The 18,812-nt window shown below is 42.7% G+C and overlaps 1 protein-coding gene across 1 annotated transcript in view; it reads right to left on the bottom strand.

The window, feature by feature from the left end:
• LOC311229275 (aryl hydrocarbon receptor-like) overlaps nt 1-18,812 on the bottom strand; it is a 114,593-nt gene that overhangs the window by 82,739 nt on the left and 13,042 nt on the right. Inside the window, exon 2 of the mRNA XM_084315343.1 lies at nt 14,628-14,818. Within this exon, the coding sequence (XP_084171469.1) occupies nt 14,628-14,818 (191 nt within the window). The remainder of the gene's footprint in view (nt 1-14,627; nt 14,819-18,812) is intronic.

Here is an 18,812-nt window from a genome sequence, read left to right as displayed (position 1 = left end):
ATATCATTCATACAGAAAACATGCACCATCTACACCCTCACAAAACTCTGTCGCTAGTGTTCTTTTAGGAATAGAAGTTTAATGTTTGAACCACACACGCAATCAATAGCCTACCACCTAGCCAATAGTATTATTCTCTTTCCTCGAGAAACATTCTCAGAAATTCTACCGTTCGTTGCGACTACTAGCACACAAATTTAAGCATCGGTTTTGGCAGTAGATTAGGCTGCCTCCGCGGCCCACTCAATGTCGCTCACTTAGGGCTGGGCGATATGGCCTCTAAGTGATATCGCGATATTTTTTGGCCATATCACGAAACACGATATATATATCGCGATATTTTGACATTTCCTCTAAAGCACTTAAAAATGCTTGATTTAACCATTTGATGCATACAGTCACGCCAATATGATGATTATAATAAGTCCCTGCAACATATGTTTGCATTATTAAACCATGAAGATGCTTTAAAAAATAATTAAATGAAAATGTACTAAGAGAAATCTACTGACACACTAATACATTTTTTTATTTACATCTAAGACAATTTATATAAAAACTCTTGGGTGCCTAAGACTTTTGCAAAGTACTGTGTTTTCTATCCACTTTAGCCAAACACACACACACACACACACATATATATATATATACACACACTACTGTGAGAAAATAATAATCACACACAAAGGGATAATGGCTTGTAGCAGACAGGAGTGGGGGGGGGGGGGGGGGGTTGGTTAGGAGGGGTGGGTGGGGGACACTGTACAACTATACAAACAAAACTGTACATTGGAATATTGACAAGACCATACTTGGTAATTTACTGTACATTGGAGGGGGTTGTGTTAGGATTTTACAGGGGCCAGTTTCGAATTGCAGTCTCCCGTAGGTGTTTTTTTAGAGTGTTTTTGAAAGTGGGTAGTGATTCACATTCCTTTACAGCTTTGGGTAGGGCGTTCCACATTGATGTGGCATAATTGCGAAACGTGTTTAGTCCCTTGTTTGAACCTTCAAACAACCTTCAACTAGCTACCTCCAACCTTCAACTGGCTACCTATAACCTTCAACTAGCTACCTATAACCCTCAACTAGCTACCTACAACCGTCAACTAGCTACCTATAACCTTCAACTAGCTACCTACAACCAGTACTTATCTCAACCCAACATAATGACTTGACTCTCAAGTGTGGAAAAAAATAAGTAATTGATGAACTGCCTCGTAAGCCTTTTCATTTGCACTGGTAATAGGGCACCACCTGTAATAACTCAATATTATCCCCCATAGGTTGTAATAATACAACAAAAAAGTGTTCATTTGAAAAAGTCTATAATATCTTCTGTAGCGTGGTAGTGACAGGGTTAACCTGCCATAGTGTGGTAGTGAAAGGGTTAAAGATGACTGAGACAAATTTACAATGCAATTCACTTTCAGACAGCGCCGTTCAGGGTAGCAGCCATATTGTGTCACCTGACTTGAATACTGCACTAGTGTTGTTACGATACTGTAATTTCGAACTTCGATACGATACCTTGAAAAGTATCGATATTCGATACCATTTTCGATACCACGGGGAAAAAGGTTCAATCTTACAATGTTAAAAAAAATCATTTTTTATTAAAAAGAAATAAAAGAAAATTTGCTTTTGTTGCTGGTTGATTCTCCTCAGCTTCTCTCTGGTACTATAAGAGAAGATAAATATAACACTTTTAAAACCCTTTGTTTATCTTTAGATCACACATTTTAAAATAACTGTTCATCTCACATCAATCATTTTTATTGCAGAACATGGTATTTTCTCAAGCAGACAGATGTAAACACTGTAATCTGTGTTGCATGTACCTGACAAACTGAACTGTTTGTATTACAGTCATATTCCGACTTAACTGAATGCACAGGTGTGTGTGTGTGTGTGGACTACTGTACTATTACAGGTATTGAAATGAACAATGCAACTTCCTTATACAAAAAAAATCTTTTTTTATGAATAATTAAATATCGATATTTCGGGAAATGAGTATTGAAACCGTTTTAAATATTCAGAATCGATATGTATAGATTTTTCGATATTTTTGACGACACTATACTGCACACTGATTAGCTGTTAACTGATTTATCTGGCTCTGTAAAAAGACAGCACTGGTGTTTGACTTTCTGCTGTAAAACGTGAACTTGCAATGAATTTTTAATGAACAATAATGGCTATTGTGACAAAACTCACTCAGGGTTCAGAATGGACTATCATGTCTTAACAGTAACTCACAACAGTTTTTCAAGGATGCCATTTATAGGTTCTTCTTACATAAGAACTCTTCAAGTATTGTCGCCAGCTGCTGACAAAAGAAGCCACCCAACTCCTCGTCCAATCAACAGTCATCTCCCGTCTCGACTACTGCAACGCACTGCTTGCTGGCCTCCCGGCCACTGCCACCAAGCCTCTTCAACTCAATCAGAACGCAGCGGCCCGCCTGATCTCAAACCTACCGAAGTCGGCCCATGTCACCTCACTTCTTAGGGACCTGCACTGACTCCCCATTGCTGCACGAATCCGCTTCAAGGCCCTCGACCTGGCATACCGTGCGGCAAAGGGAACGGCTCCCGCCTACCTCCAGTCAATGGTCTCTAACTACACACCCTCAAGACACCTACGCTCTGCATCTTCTGGCCGTCCCAGACCCACTCCTATCTGAGCTCCGGGAGGGTCATCAAGGAGAACCTGCCTTTTCTCAGTCCTTGCCCCACAATGGTGGAATGAACTACCCACCCCAGTTAGGACAGCCGAAACCTGTCCAATCTTTCGCGGTCGACTAAAGACGCACTTCTTCAACCATTATCTGAAATAAAAAATAAAAATAAAAATCGAACCCTAACTAACCTTACCGTCATGCACTTGTCCTAATAAACTAACCTACACTGTAGCACTCAACACCTTGATGAACATTGTTACTCAACTGATAGAGTTGTGCCCTTCCGGATGACTTGTCGTACAGAACTTGTAAGTCGCTTTGGATAAAAGCGTCAGCTAAATGACTAAATGTAAATGTAATGTATGATGTCAACAAGAGTCTGTACCGCAAAAGGAAATATCACAGCCTCCAATAAATACGACATCTTTGATCCGGCTCCAACCTACACTCATGTATCTTGGAATCCACGGCCTCTCACTGCAGGGGGACAATAAGCGACCTTACGAGAGGTCATATCAAAGATATTTAATTACTTTAGAGAGGCGGCAGAAAGACAATGCTCCAACACATGACACTGCAATGTGATACACATCCAATTTATACACGCCACCCTTTTCTTTTGACTCCATTGTTTACTCATATCAGACAGAGAATGAGCATACCAATAATACAACCCGGCTCCTTTGTGGCAGGCTTCAAAGGACTCGGTTGGCCTAAAATGCCACGGCACGCAAGGACATCTCTGACACGGCTGCTATGAGCCGCTAGAACTGGCAAATGCGCATCGCCGTGTAGCCCATCCGCAGAGGGAACACACATACCAGGCAGAGCGAACAGGGTCGAAAGGGATGACATGTGATGTGTATGCCCATAAAAATGCCATTCGCAGACATGTCGTTTGAAAACTAGATGAGTTGACACTTGGACATGGAGGGGCATTACGGAATGGGAGATACATTTGTGGTATCATCTTCCACCTGTTCCCACAATATGGAAAAGGAAATAAATAAATGAGAGTTTTTAATTGAATGAATAAACAAAGTGCTGTTTATATTGGTGCAGATGTAGTGGTGCGTTCCTATACGTGTCCATCAGCAGCTGCCATTTCAGCATCTACTACAGCGGAGTGAATGGATTCATGTAAATTGATACAAAGACCAAATCGATTTTAAACTACTGCAGCGTATTCGGGCTGTCGATGCTGTTTCACAGCTGAGCTGCACTTGAATCTGTTTAACTGACAAGGAGGTGTTGTTTATGGACTGATACAATGCACATGGCGAGAGAGAGAGAGAGAGAGAGAGAGAGAGAGAGAGAGAGAGAGAGAGAGAGAGAGAGAGAGAGAGAGTGATTTTAATGTAGAAAAGATGGTAACTGAAACAAGTGTGATGATGAATGTTCAGTCTTTCAAAGAGTGAACAGCCTACCGCCATTTTTGAAAAGGGATGTTTTTGCGGAGTTGAACTTGACATTTGACCTGAGAGAGCTGGGGGGTAAAAGGAAGGGCAGAGAAGGAAAAGGAGGAGGCGTGAGAGGAGAAGAGGGGGGAGGATCCGTGTGCTGGAAAAGAGGAAGGTAGGGAATATCTCCCTGAACTCTGTGAGTTCTGACCTTTGACCTCACAGCGTGCCAAGAGGAGGAGAGCAGGCCGGGAGGAGGTGTAGCTGTCAAGTCTCTTTTATGAACAACAAAGACGCTGTTTGAAAGAGGGACTACATTGATTCCACTGACGTTCCACATGTGCGGTCCACGTTCAAATTAATAGCAGTGCTCTAAAAGAAAACCAATATGCTCATGGCAATTCAATGTATTTTCAATCAGACACTAGGGGAAAGGAGACTAATTTCCTTTGGTCTACCAACAAGTTTGTAACTACCTGCCTTTTAAACCTGCCCTATTATAAACAGTAAATAATAGGGATGTATGATATATCGGCCAATATCAGTGATTTTCTACTCATCGGCATTGGTTCAATGAGCAAAACTATATATATATATATACAGTATTCAATCTTTATTTAATCTTGAATTATCATTGAGAGCAAGCTCTAATTTAAAATGGTGTAGAGAATGTTTACAGGCATATTAAAACGGATAAAAACACAAAATAAAGATAAGGAAAAGAAAACTAAAAACAGCCACAGACTGAAATAGGGAGATTTGTAATTATGTTTTTAAACAAAAAATATGTTAACAGGGTATTGATTTTTTGTGAGAGTTGAAGACCATTCCACAAAGCTGGGGCATTGAAACAAAAGGCTGACTTTCCAAGCGCAGTCTGTAGTTCCCATCTAGCAACGTTGTGATAAAAGGTGGTAATTTCTTGACCCATGGCCTTAAAGATAAACAGATACCTGTTGGGGGGCCGATGGGCGTGGGGTGGGGCTCTCGGGGGCATGGGGAATAGCGGGCTTGGCTCGGTGGGGGGGAGTCCCCTATCCTTTCCTCTACTGGGCCTGGCCCAATTGATTCAAGGGACCCGTGTCGATGGGGGCCCGGCTACGGGCGCAGCGGCCTAAGATATGGGGGGCGCCAATGGGCTCAACTCAGGGGGGTGGGGGTCAGCGTTTAGGCGGTTTGACCCGGGAGAGTGGGATCCCGTGGGTTGTGGGTTGGTTGTGCGTGGGGTAGGGGGCTTGGTGGCATGGGAGGTAGCGGGCTTGGCTCGGTGGGGGGGAGTATTGCCCCTCGCCCCTCTACAATCAGATTCAAGATGCCCGTGTCGCTGAGTGCTGGACCCCGTGTGGGACGGACCTGGGATGCGGGGGAGCCCGGTTTCTAGGGGGGGAGGGTGGGAGGTTCCTCTTGCGGGGGTCTGGGAAGATGAGCGCAGCCGAGTTCAAGGGGCCTACATCATTGTACTGTTGTGTTATTGATGTTATTGTATATGTTGAGTTGTATGTCTATAAGTGTTCAATACAAATTTAAGTTTAAAAAAAAAAAGATAAACAGATACCAACGTTAATTTCGCCTCTCTGCCAGAGAAGACCAGCCCACTTTATCACACAGGATGCAGTGGTGAGTATCATATCTGACCAGTAGGGCTGTCCCCGACTAAGGATTTGGATAGTCGACTTTGATTGGCCGAAATTAGCCGATAGTCGACTATTAGTCGACTATGACATTTTTACAAAAAAAATAAAAAATATATATATATATATATATATATATATATATTTTTTTTTTTATCATTCCATTTGGGCTGTGGGGGGGTGCTTAATGTCTGAAGGAGTCGACGGAAGGCTTCTTGTCCTCTGCAAAAGCATGCAATTGGTCCACTGATGGATACATCTTGATATTTGTTTAGTCTAGTGTGTTCATTAGATGGATGAAATCCTCTTTCAGTGCCTCTGTGCCTGTTTTCTTAGGCAGTTAGCCTCTGGTATGCGTGCCATTAGCGTTAGCCACGCTTCTAGGCCTCTTTTCTTTTGGAAAGAATGATACTTTTTATTTTATTTTTATAAATAAATAAATAAAAACAATTATTATTAAAAAGATTATTATATATATTTTTGTTTTTTTGCATTCGACTAAGTGGTTAGCAGTCGACTACGGCTCCTTTCGATCGATTAGTCGACTAATAGGGGTCAGCCCTAATGACCAGTAATACAATGTGTAGAATGATAGACTGTGTCTAGAGAGGTTTCAGAGTGGAAGGAGCAGCATGTCTATAAATCACATCTCCATAATCCAGGACAGATAGAAAAACCGCTTCAACGACCCGCTTTCTGCTGTCATTTAGGAAGCTGGTTCTGTTTCTGCACAATACGGGTAAATCAATTTTGAAGCACTGGGAAGGGACTTGTATTTTTTATTTTAACTATGGGGTGGGAGGGACATGCTACTTTAAATAGTTTCCTTTTGTATTTATTTTTTGGTTTATTTTCCAAACGCGCGTTTATCGCTGATTTAATGCAGATTCTCTCCCTCTCATCTTTCACTGAAACCAAATGGTGTGATGTTGATGTCATCCTCACACCATTTGAAACAACCAGAAGGCTCTGATGTATTTGGTAAACAAAAACAGGCTGATTGTTTTGCTATTTGGCTAATTGTACAAAGCAAAATTCAATGCCTCATATGAGACCAGACAAGCATGAGGGCCAGGCCAGCTGTCTGACTAAATGGCAGAAAAAATGCTAGTACCAACTCAACTCAACTTTATTCCAATCATAGGTAGCTTTAAACATAGAGGCTTTCTTAGCTATTGACCTAGAGACTGCAGGGCCCCATTCCCCGTACCTGGTTCAACTAAGTCGATCAAGATGTCATTATCCAGATTCAGTTAACCCGATGTTTGAAGCCGGGATTTTCCTGTTCCTCGAAGGTGGATTCAGTCTCGTTAACTCAAGCCAGACTTGAGACCCGGGATAAGTGCGCGTGCCCGCCTCAGCCGAGAAGGCAGCAAGTGTCGAGAGCAGAGATCCTGATTCTCTAGCGGCATTGATTGATTAATTGATTTAAAACTTTAGTAACATATTGCAGTACGGCTCAATCGCCTCGCCGACGAGTTAAATGCGTTATCTATAGGCTAATTTTAAGTCCCTCATTACCTCAATCAATCAGATTATATTTCTTTGAACTTGCCTGCTGGATTGAATAATCAAATGAGATCTTGCTAGCGAAAATAATTAGTTAAACTGTTATACAAAATAACGATACGGATCTCTTCCCATTGATTGATGTATAGTCGATCTTTTACTTATCTCCACTGTGGTGTAACGGGTTCTTCTTTTGACTTTCACGCAGACGACCGGGGTTCGAAACCTGGTCTTCCCCTTCTTTTTGCGATGTAGGAATAATTCAATTTGGTGCACGTTGAGAGCTATATAAAGAATGACATCCTCAATGCATGTAGATTTATAATATTTTAACTTGAAACTAGGCTACTTTGGCGTATAATCATTAATATTATATTCAAAAAAATTATATTGGAAACACAGGGTTTCGAACACCGGTCGCTGGGTTGCCAGGATTGAGCACTACCGCTGAGCCACTGTGCCAGATGGGATAAAATCATTGTTTATACATTAATGAACGAGACAAGATCCACAATCCACGCATAGACACTTCAATTTTATGCTTGAATGAAACACAATCCAGGCGCTCCATTAAACATCCACAGCGGATAATATGAAAGGAATCAGAGCCAAACGAGCGATAGGTTTCAATCATTAAAAATATCCCCGCGGGATTCACATTTGCAATGCTGCGCGTTGTTAGAATAACCACATAATGTGTACATCGCACCGAGCGAGCGCCACGGTATATATAACGTGCATTATTTAGGACAAAGTGAATTTAGTATCAGCATTTTGGGTCTATTTTACATTTCAAAAGCCCCCTCTGGAAGAATGGAGCACAAAAACGTAATTCAGAATGGTATAATGCAGATCGTAGACTGTGGGAATAATTTCAGGAAACGGGCTGTCACTTCTTTGCGGGGGCGTGGCGATGGTTGATCCGGCTAACTTGAACTTAAACCCTGCTTTCGACCAGGCTCAAACTTTTGGATCTGTTGTCATGGTGATTTGGACAATCCAGGTACGGGGAACCGGAAAGTCCGGCTTAAGTCAGACTTAACCGAAAGTTATCCGGCTAACTCAGTTATCCAGGTACGGGGAACGGGGCCCAGGAACAGAACCATTGCTGTATAGTAGGGCTGCAACGATTAGTCGACATAATCGACGACGTCGATTATAAAAAACCGTCGACGAGAAATTGTTGCGTCGATTAGTCAAAAAAAAATAAAAAAAAAATTTTAATTTTTTTTTTTTTTTTTTTTGCACTACCTATCTTTGTGAGAGTGGCTTCTCAGGGTTCCAGACAACATCATAACATGATGATCCCATAGCAAATTTTGGACATTGCAAACATTGTTCCCCTGCAGGAGATGATGATCAGACTAGACACACAATACATTACACACGCACTCCTCTCACTCACACACAGCGATCAGAGTAAGACACACACATACACACTCCTCTCACTCACACACAGCGATCAGAGTAAGACACACACACATACACACTCCTCTCACTCACACACAGCGATCAGAGTAAGACACACACACATTCACACTCCTCTCTCTCACACACAGCGATCAGAGTAAGACACACACACATTCACACTCCTCTCACTCACACACAGCGATCAGAGTAAGACACACACACATACACAAATTACACAGTACACACCTCTCACTCACACAGCGATCAGAGTAAGACACACACACAAATTACACAGTACACACACTCCTCTCACTCACACAGCGATCAGAGTAAGACACACACACATACACACACACGGACTCCTCTCACACACAGCAAACAAAAGTTATTTAAAGTACACTTCCACTTTAATTTGTATTATTTAATTTATTTATCTTGTTATGAATGATTGCTGTATTGTTCTTCAAATACATTTTCATTTAAAGTGGCTTAAAGATCCAAATTCAAATGTTTCATGAGTCATTATTTTAATTTGCTATGGGATCATCATGTTATGATGTTGTTGTTTGGTCCTGACAAGAGTCTCAAAGTCTGGGGTGATGGTAGACAAGCAACTCTGAGGTCATGCTCAATGTCCAATCTGTTCCTCTGCTCTGTCTTCAGCTGGACCAGAGCTGAGAAGCCACTTTCACAAAGATAGGTAATTTAAAAAAAAAAAAAAAAAAAAAAACATCCTTTTTTTTTTTTTTTTTTTGTTGTTGTTGTTGTTGTTTACATTGGTTTTCGATTAGTCGACTAATCGAAAAAATAATCGGCAGATTAGTCGACTACCAAATTAGTCATTAGTTGCAGCCCTACTGTATAGAGTGTCCCAATTGATAATTAGAGGAGAAAAGTACCATTAACCATAGTGAGGGTAATTGAAATGTATAAATTTTAAAATAAACGGCGGCCAATGTCGCTGTTTTCTTATGATGAAGAGGACCACTTGAGAGTTTCATACATTGTGCAATGATGAGTTATGAACAGACAGCCACAAACAAATCTGGATAGTTTATTATTAATCACCATATTGAGATGAAGAAGTTGAGTTTTGGATGCAGTCGGATATAATACAACATCAGCATATTCCAATATTGGTAAAAATGAGTTGTAACACAAGCTTCCGTCTAAGAGTAAATGGAAAGCAGTTTCTAGATCGGTAAAGCACCCCAATAATACTGAGGTTAATCTTCTTAACAATATAATTAATATGGCATTTAAGAGAGTTCAGAGTCAAGCCATAGGCCCAGGTATCTGGTGTGCTCAACTCTCTGCAGTGGTGTACCATCAAGACAAGCAATAACACATGAATACATTTTAGATTTAGATTTAATGCTTTGGCGAGTACCAAAGATCATAGTGTGAGATTTAGTTGTATTGAATAGTAATTTATTAGCTGCGAGCCAGTATTGTAGGGTATTAAAATGAGGCTGCAAAGCTGATTCAATATGTAATACAATACTTTTAGATGTGTATATTACCGTATCATACTTATAAAGCTGAATACAACATTCATAACAAAACCGAGGGGAGGTCATTAATAAAATGGAAAAAATAAGTGGACCAAGAGTTGAGCCTTGAGGCACATCTCGTTATTGTACTAATGTATCAGATGTCCTTCTTTGTATGACAACACATTGTTATCTGTTATGAAGATAGGAATTTATAAGTAAAGCACTATGTGACACATCAACAGAATACATTTGATCTAAAATAAGCTAATGGTCGACCAGATATATAGTCATATCAATGAAAATTGCACCCGTTATTATTTGATGCAGAAAATATCTTTTGTAAGTTTTGTCAAAGCAGTAGTCGTGGAATGATTTGATCGAAAGCCAGATGGAATATTTTTTTTTACTTATTGAGATAATATGACAACAATGATCATAAATTAATTAGGGAGTGAACATTTCCACTTCACTTCTGCTGTGCTGCGTCCCTCCTCTGTGTTTGATAGCCTATTTTTATACTGGTAATATTCATACTGATTTATATACCCAAGTTGATAGCTTTCTCTTGAATGCCTGCGTTGTGGGTTTTTTATAGCCGACACTGTGCAGCTGTGCACTCACTTTGACGTAGGCCTATAGCTAAATTGTTGATGTCAAATGGCCCCAGGAGCAAATGTAATGGTTGGAAAAGTCCATCATTGACTTTTATTTTATTCTCCAGCGCTAACTTTGGTGGAAACACTGGGAACATAACAAAACATCGTAATGTGTGGTAGAGGGAGGGTGCATGCAATTTCCCCCCATTTACTCAGGGAGGGTCAAGGTGAAAAAAATCCGTTACTGGAGGAGAGAAGTGTGCGGTCTTCACAGTAGACAAACTTACCAGCCACAATCAAATATACCGACGTTTAGCTGCTGACTAATACAAACAGTCTATGCTCTATTCAAAGGTACCTCGTTAACCTTGAAGCTCAAGACAAGCTGAGACTGATCAAAATGCAACAGCTTCTAGGTACAACACACTTGTTGGAGGGGTGCTGCTGCTAGAGATCAAATCAAAAGTACCGGGTACATCATGTCAGTGAGAATCATTGGCTTTCACTTCAACCACGAAGGAGGAACTGGAAGAAGGGATGAGGGATCAAACAATCTGTGGGGGGAGAAACTTCGTGCCTGGCAGGCCAGTTTACCAGCTACCAGTATTATCTTTGTGATTCAGAGCCGTCTCGCAGACGCCCGGGGGAGCACAACACACACACCTCTCTCTCTCTCTCTCTCTCTCTCTCTCTCTCTCTCTCTCTCTCTCTCTCTCTCTCTCTCTCTCTCTCTCTCTCTCTCTCTCTCTCTCTTTCTCTCTCTCTCTCTCTCTCTCTCTGACATAGCTTCATCATCCCATCCTTCCATCTATCAATACAAAGACGAAGCGCTGTGTAAATCCGCTTTAAAAGAACACGCCAACATTTTGGGAAATTAGCTCACCGTCTTCTCCAGAGAGAGCCAAAAAGATAGATACCAGTTTCCTCTCTGTGCGTTCAGTAGAAAGCTATCTGGCTGCACATTAGCCTAGCTTAGCACAATGAATGGAAGTGGACAGTGCCGGGTTAGCCTAGGCATTGTCCAACTAACAACTCTCCCGAAGGCTAAATGGCACTGTCCGCTTCCATTCATTGTGCTAAGCTAGCGCTACCGTGCAGCCAGATAGCTTTCTACTGAACGCACACAGAGAGGAAACTGGTATCTATCTACTGTATCTTATTGTCTCTCTCTGGAGAAGACGATATAAGCTAATTTTCCAAAATGTTGGCGTGTTCCTTTAAGTTTGAACAACGTTTTCCAACCTAATTATGTGAAAGACTGTACGTTGGCGCCTTTGTGTACTTGTATGGTTCTTTGTCTCAAGGATTTGAATGACAAATTAACCGTTGTTTATCACAGGTGTGAATCAATCACCAGGTCATAGTATAGATGTGGAGTACAAAGGTGATGTAGGAACATGGTCTGGAAGGTGTGTGTGGTCTGTGTTATGTCAGTACTGTCGCTTATCGCTCCTGTGTGGTAAATTATATTGATGAAATAGGTGAAAGGTGTTCTGGGGAGGAGGCAGAAGGACTCTCTCTATCTCTCGCTCTCTCTCTCACTCTCTTTCTCTGTCTAGGAATGTCACCGCGTCTGACTGGAGACAAGCTGCGTTTCCTCATTCAAAAGTCAGTGACACGATCTTCATTCTCAAAGTCTGTGCCGCACAGTCATGGGACTTTCCGTAACAAGAGTGTGTGTGTGTGTGTGTGTGTGTGTGTGTGTGTGTGTGTGTGTGTGTGTGTGTGTGTGTGTGTGTGTGTGTGTGTGTGTGTGTGTGTGTGTGTGTGTGTGTGTGTGTGTGTGTGTGTGTGTGTGTGTGTGTGTGTGTGCAAGAGGTTTTAAATAAACCAGTTCTAACAGCTCGTAAATGTGTGTCTGTGTGTGTGTATGTGTGTTCAACGGCGCCCTGCCCCCTTTCAACACCTTTACATCTTTTAGTCCGCCCTTGCACGTTTGATTTAGCGCAATTTGTTCTTTTACGGCTAAAACGCTGTATACACTGTCCAGCCGTCAAACGACAATTATTTCATACAAAGGAAACAGGAAAGACACACATAACCTCAAAAGAGATTGCCGCCAAAGCCAGAGGCGCAGAGGGAACTTACTCAGCTGCTTGTCTGCCAACATTTAGGCTACAGTGTCTGTTTACCTCACAGATAGGTTGTGGGCGGTGGACAGATTTCACATGAATGACTCACACACAACTCATCAACTTTTCTTCTGTGTAATTTAGAATCTAACATTTGGCCTAATGATCAAAATGGTCCCTACGGTACGCTTAAAGAGGCCCGATCCGTGGTCCAAACGTTAAACAAATGGGTAGCAATTTTTTTCTTTTGGTCTGATTTGTTAAATAATCTAGTTATATTGTGCAGGGCAGGCTACACAATAGTATATGATATATTAGTATAGTATATCCGCTATTGTGGGTTGTGAAAATGGAGTGGGTGGAGAAACTTTAGCTCATTCCTCAAATCAGATTCAAGCATGCCTTGCATTCCCGATTAGCCTTGTTCCTCGGATCTACTGAAAGAATCGTCATGAACATCCTGGTATCTGTTCCAAGCCCCCCCCCCCTAACAGTTACCAGTATTGGCTCTAAACCGAGGCATATTTTAATATTTTCCCAGACACAAGACGTTTAGTTTTGTAACTCTATCTAGCTTATTCATCTAGCTTGAGGCCAACATGACTCTTTTTAACCAAGCCTTGATCCATTCTTGTTTGATCATTTTCGAGGAAAAGAGTCCCAACGTTAAAATCTACGGCACGATAAAGCAACAATCCTAGCTATTCTCGTTTTAAGGTAGCAAGTGGACTGCGTGGTGGACTGTGTGATCTATCCACCAGGTTTTTGTGGTTTGCTCTGTATGGGGGAAAAGGCCCCAGAGGCTCAGAACATTTCAGTGAAGCAGGTTAAACAAACAGAGAGAGAGATAGGGCACGGCGGCTGGGCAAATTTTTTGGGACTTTTCAGATGCGGCATCTTGATGTCCGTGCGGCTCTGCCAGCCCACAGGGGGATGGAGTGGTTCAACAATACTTTAAAAATAGCCACAAAACAAGGAAATGCATGATAGCACTTTCAGAAGTGGTTACACATGTTCTTGTTTAGGATCACCAGAATCGGGGTCAAATGTGCCACAGACTTTGTTTTTTACCAGATCCACGCCACAACAAAAAGCCTCTTTTGATGATCTGTTCCCGCTAAGGTAGAGCCACGGCACCGAGATGGGATGGGTGAGCACTTACGATGCGTCCTGTTCCACGCCATTGAAGTCAGGCGGTCTTCTTTAACTGTTCCCACATGTTTACCGCCACCTAAACAGACCAGGCCAGGCCTATAGGTCCACAATGCCGCGGGAACGAGTTGCTTTTCATTCCGCCGCCGCCCCCACGTTAACGCATTTGAGCGGCGCAAGAGTGAAAAAGCGGTGGCAACGGCGTCGGCGCGGCATCCTAGAGATTCAGCGACGAGCCTCGTTTCCTAGCATTAGAATCTCTAGGATGATGTGCTGCTGCTGCCGCCACCACGCAGAGCCAGAGCCAATCTAACCGGCGGTGTGGACGTAGGCTAATATATACAGCTGTGAGACCGCATCGCGTGTACTGTTGTGTAGATAGAAAATACACTCTCTAGATCTTTAATCTCTTCTATGCCATGATCGCATTTAGTACATACATAACATGTCAGTCTGAAGACATGATAATAACACAGCTCCTTTAATGTCTCCAGCTCCCCCAATCAATTTAACTTCACTCACTACTGCAAGTAGTACAATACAGTAAAGCGATTAGCCACATTGCAACGTGGTAACACGTATAACATAATAACCTCATAACTTGCTGAGATTATGCTGACTATTGACGATGCTGCAGGATAAACCCCCTGGACTGGTCTTTGATCTGAAGCTCACCTTTAAAGAAGCTCTTGACCTTCAGGTAACCCACGCTGAGCCGGAGCACGGACAGTTTGTCCAGACGGGACCGCACCTCCTCTGGGAATGGCAGGAGGTCTGTGAGCCGCTCCAGCTCCCCGTTGAGACGATCCCGGTGGCGCTTGGAGGGGTTGGACTTAATAACTCCATCGGAGCCAGGAAGCTTCTTACTGAAGAAGGGAAAGGACACTGGTCAGATCTTCAAAGTGTTGAGAGCAAATGAAAGGTCATGAAGGTAGGCTACGATGAAGAAGAAAATTACTTTATTTTCAATGTACATGTACAATGTATATCTTTTTGCATATCCTTCCTAGTTACACATACACACAGACCCCCACACGTGTCCATGTGAGGTCAGAGCGCAGGGTCATCTACAGTCCAGTGCCCCTGGAGCAGTTTGGGTGTTCAGTGCCTTGCTCAAGGACACTTGTACCGTAGATGTACTGTAATACCAGTCACCTTTCAGTCACAATAGCTGGAATACAAGCTCCTAACGGTGCCGGGGATTGAACCAGCGACCTTTCAGTTAATGGTCAGCCTCTTTACCTCTAGACCACCCTGCCTAGCCTTTTATGAGGGTGGGAGGTTATTCAAGGTCACATACTGTAGCTAGTATTTACATCAGAAACCAACAGGAAATAAAAATATTGCATGTGGTATCCTACAATCTCAAGAGCGTGCAATTAAGGGAACCTACATTGAACTAAATGGGCCAAATATATATTATGTGCTATAGTTTCATAAGCGTGTAGTCCCCTGCAACACTAGTGTAGGTAGCAGGTAACTAGGGTTGGGTACCGAACTCTGTACTAAGGGTACTGACTGAATTACATCAGTACACTACTAATACTAACAAGAAGGAGCATTTTCCACAAATGTAAGCCTATATATTACAGTCCCATCTCTTGGGTCTTTGGAAAGACCAGACGAAGTCAGAGGAGTTTGATAGTATTTACAGAGGATGGACAGATAATGTTGATATTTTAAACGTTTAAAAACACAACACATGATTATGCGATTTATTTCGAGTGGTGTGTTACAGTACAACAATTAATAACAAAATGTTCTAAATAAATAACAATGTTGAAATTGAGAAAAGTTTGGATTTTCTTTATTTTCTTTTATTTTTTGTTATTACAGAGAGAGTTACCGTTGGGTACCGTTCAAATGTGAACGGTACCCAACCCCTCCAGGTAACAGCTGAGATGTTTCCCTGATGCTAAGAATGAGTGGACCTCAGAGAGGCACCTCTTTAAATCTTATGAACCAAGACTGACTCAGGTCAAGGCCTGGGGAACCAGCCTTGCCAGCGCATGGCGCCCCGCTGTGCTGTGCTTCAGGACACACACACTAATAAAACATGAACGGTATAGTACTGAGATTAAAATCACGGCGCGCCCCCGCTTCAAACCCCACACAGGGAAGACGACTAATGTGACTAATAAACAGACGCCGCGGCCTGCGTTGAGTCATCATGCATCATTAGCCTACTGAGATATACAAGTCAGACGAGACAGTTGAAAAGCGCCAGGGGCTAAAGCTATGGCCTGCTTCAAAGAGCTGAGCATAGAAAGCGCTGGCCTGTACTGCAGCTGTTATAGCGCGCGTGCGCTGTACTGTACTGTAACATGACACCGCAGGAGATTGTAGGAATACCTTTTTACTAGAGCTTCAAAACTCCATGTCGTGCCTGAGGACAATATGTGGGCTCCTTGATAAGTTACAACTTACACGTGATAATTCACAAGAAAACTATGATCTCCATTCATAAAAAAAGAAAATCAGGTTCAACTTGAACGATTGAAGATTCTGAAAGACTCCACCTCGGTATAGCAGTACAGTACTGGACGTACACGAAGAATCATAGCAAAAGTCTTTAAAATACACACAGTACAACAACCGTGACCCACTTAATAACACGCTACTTATAAATGGTGCCAAAATCTTTTATGTGTCAAAAGAAGCTTTATTTGTTCACTGTGGTATTTCACTTTAGGGGCATCAGGGTGTGTGTGTGTGTGTGTGTGTGTGTGTGTGTGTGTGTGTGTGTGTGTGTGTGTGTGTGTGTGTGTGTGTGTGTGTGTGTGTGTGTGTGTGTGTGTGTGTGTGTGTGTGTGTGTGTGTGTGTGTGTGTGTGTGTGTGTGTGTGTGTGTGTGTGTGTGTGTGTGTGTGAGTGCGTGTGCGCGTGCGTGTGTGTGTGTGATGAAGTCAGCTGAGAGAGAGAGAGACCACCCCTGTTGAAGGCCAAAGTCAAGCTTTTTTACGAGCCTCGGTGGAGAGACATGTGTCATTAATTGCGAATCAGACACACATGGTGAAACCCAAGTCCAACCCCGGGCCTGCGGGGAACGAGAGGTGGGAATGACACCAACCCCCAGCCTGATCAAATCTCATACTGTACACCTGCTGGGTAGAGAGGCCACGGTGGCATTCCACCTCTTGGACTCAGGGCTTTTGACACGCTCAGGGGACGGGGTTCAGGTTCAGGAGGTGGGGGATATAGGTGGCAGCTGTGTTTAACAAACCTTTGCCACGATAGAGAGGACTGTATTAACCCTTTCACTACCACACCACAGAACGGTTTTAACCTTTCACGGTTAACCGTCTGTACTACGTACTAGTGTGGTAGTGAAAGGGTTAACTTTCTGTAGTGTGGCTGTGAAAGCGTTAACCCTTTGTCGTGTGGCAGTGAAAGGGTTAACCGTCTGTATTGTCGCAGTGCAAGGTGTAGCTAAGGGGCTACACAACCCTGACTGTATTTAAATGTTTAGATTAGACCACTACTAAAGATATTAATAAGCCAGACAGTATAGTTGCACAAAATGGCGGACACTCCATTAACTGCGAGGGGACAGTGAAACCGAGTTAAACAATCACTTTAATATTAATAGAAAAACATACATTGAATATAAACACAGGTCTCCAGTTACTACTATAATATCAATGCCACAATGTCCGCGGTAACGATAGTTCCTATGCTACGGGTACCCGACCGGTGGAGCTCTGAATGGAGTGGATTGAGACGAAGCACGCAGAACAGGGAAAAGCAAGATGGTAGATGGAGACGGTACTTCTCTCTGGAGCTCCGACTCCAGAGAAACTGCAGACTGGTGGGATAATCCTGTCGTCGCTGGGGAGGAAAGGGTCTCGTACGGACCGGTCCTTGTATTCCTAGCGCCCGATGGCAGGATTAATAGCTATTAGTCCAAAAGCCCGTTGGCATGGTTGATAGCTAGTTAGCTCCGTTTGTACTTAAAGCTAACCCGCAAGAAGTCTTCAATAAATAGTTAGATCCAGAACGTCGCTGGGTTCAACTATAAGTCTCTAAACGTTACTTCGCTCACACAAGTCACTATACTGTGCCAATAATGGCTCGACAATATTATGGTTGTATCTAATTAGCCGTGCGGCTCTCTATAACGATACGTTGCCTGGCCGTCCTGTTTACAACTGCGCCAAACGTTACTTCTCTCTCACTCTGTTAGTTTTCCTGTGGACTGAGCCTGTTCACCCATACAGATCAATGCGCTCTCTCTGGGTTTGTCCGGGCATGTCTGGACATGTCTAGAGGGGCGCGCGCGCTGGCGCCTACGGCGTTAAGAATGGGACATGTACAAAAGGCGAATGATAAGTACTGGCACGTAAACAGATGACGTGAAGATATATATCTTATATATATAAACAATATATAAGTTATACAAAATAATAAACGCAGACTTTCAGTGTTAATCTGGACCTTCAGAACACAAGGGTTAACCCTTTGGTAGTGTGTGTGGTAGTGAAAGGGTTAAGTATGGCTGCCCCCATTAATACGGTAAACGGACTGCATTTATATAGCGCTTATAAACCACAACTTACGCCTCACCTAGCCCAGCTGATAACAGAACCACTGGTGTATTTGTACTAGGTAATAAATGGTCAGTGGTAAATTGTGCATTTATATAGTGCTTTTATCCAAAGCGCTTTACAATTTTTGTTCCTCACACCCATTCACTCACACATTCACACACCAACGGCGGAGGCGACCGTTCAAGGTGCCAACCTGCACAATCGGGAGAGGTTAGGGTTTTAAGGGTCTTGCCCAAGGACACTTCGTCACATTGCCCGGGGAGGAGCCGGAATCGAGCCGGGAACCTTCCGATTACCAGACGACCACTCTACCT

This window comes from Notolepis coatsorum (assembly GCF_963971535.1).
Source record: "Notolepis coatsorum genome assembly, chromosome: 5".
In the NCBI taxonomy this organism is placed as follows: Eukaryota; Metazoa; Chordata; class Actinopteri; order Aulopiformes; family Paralepididae; genus Notolepis; species Notolepis coatsorum.
Note: the sequence above shows the minus strand (reverse complement) of the source record. Positions and strands in the feature narration are given on the sequence as shown.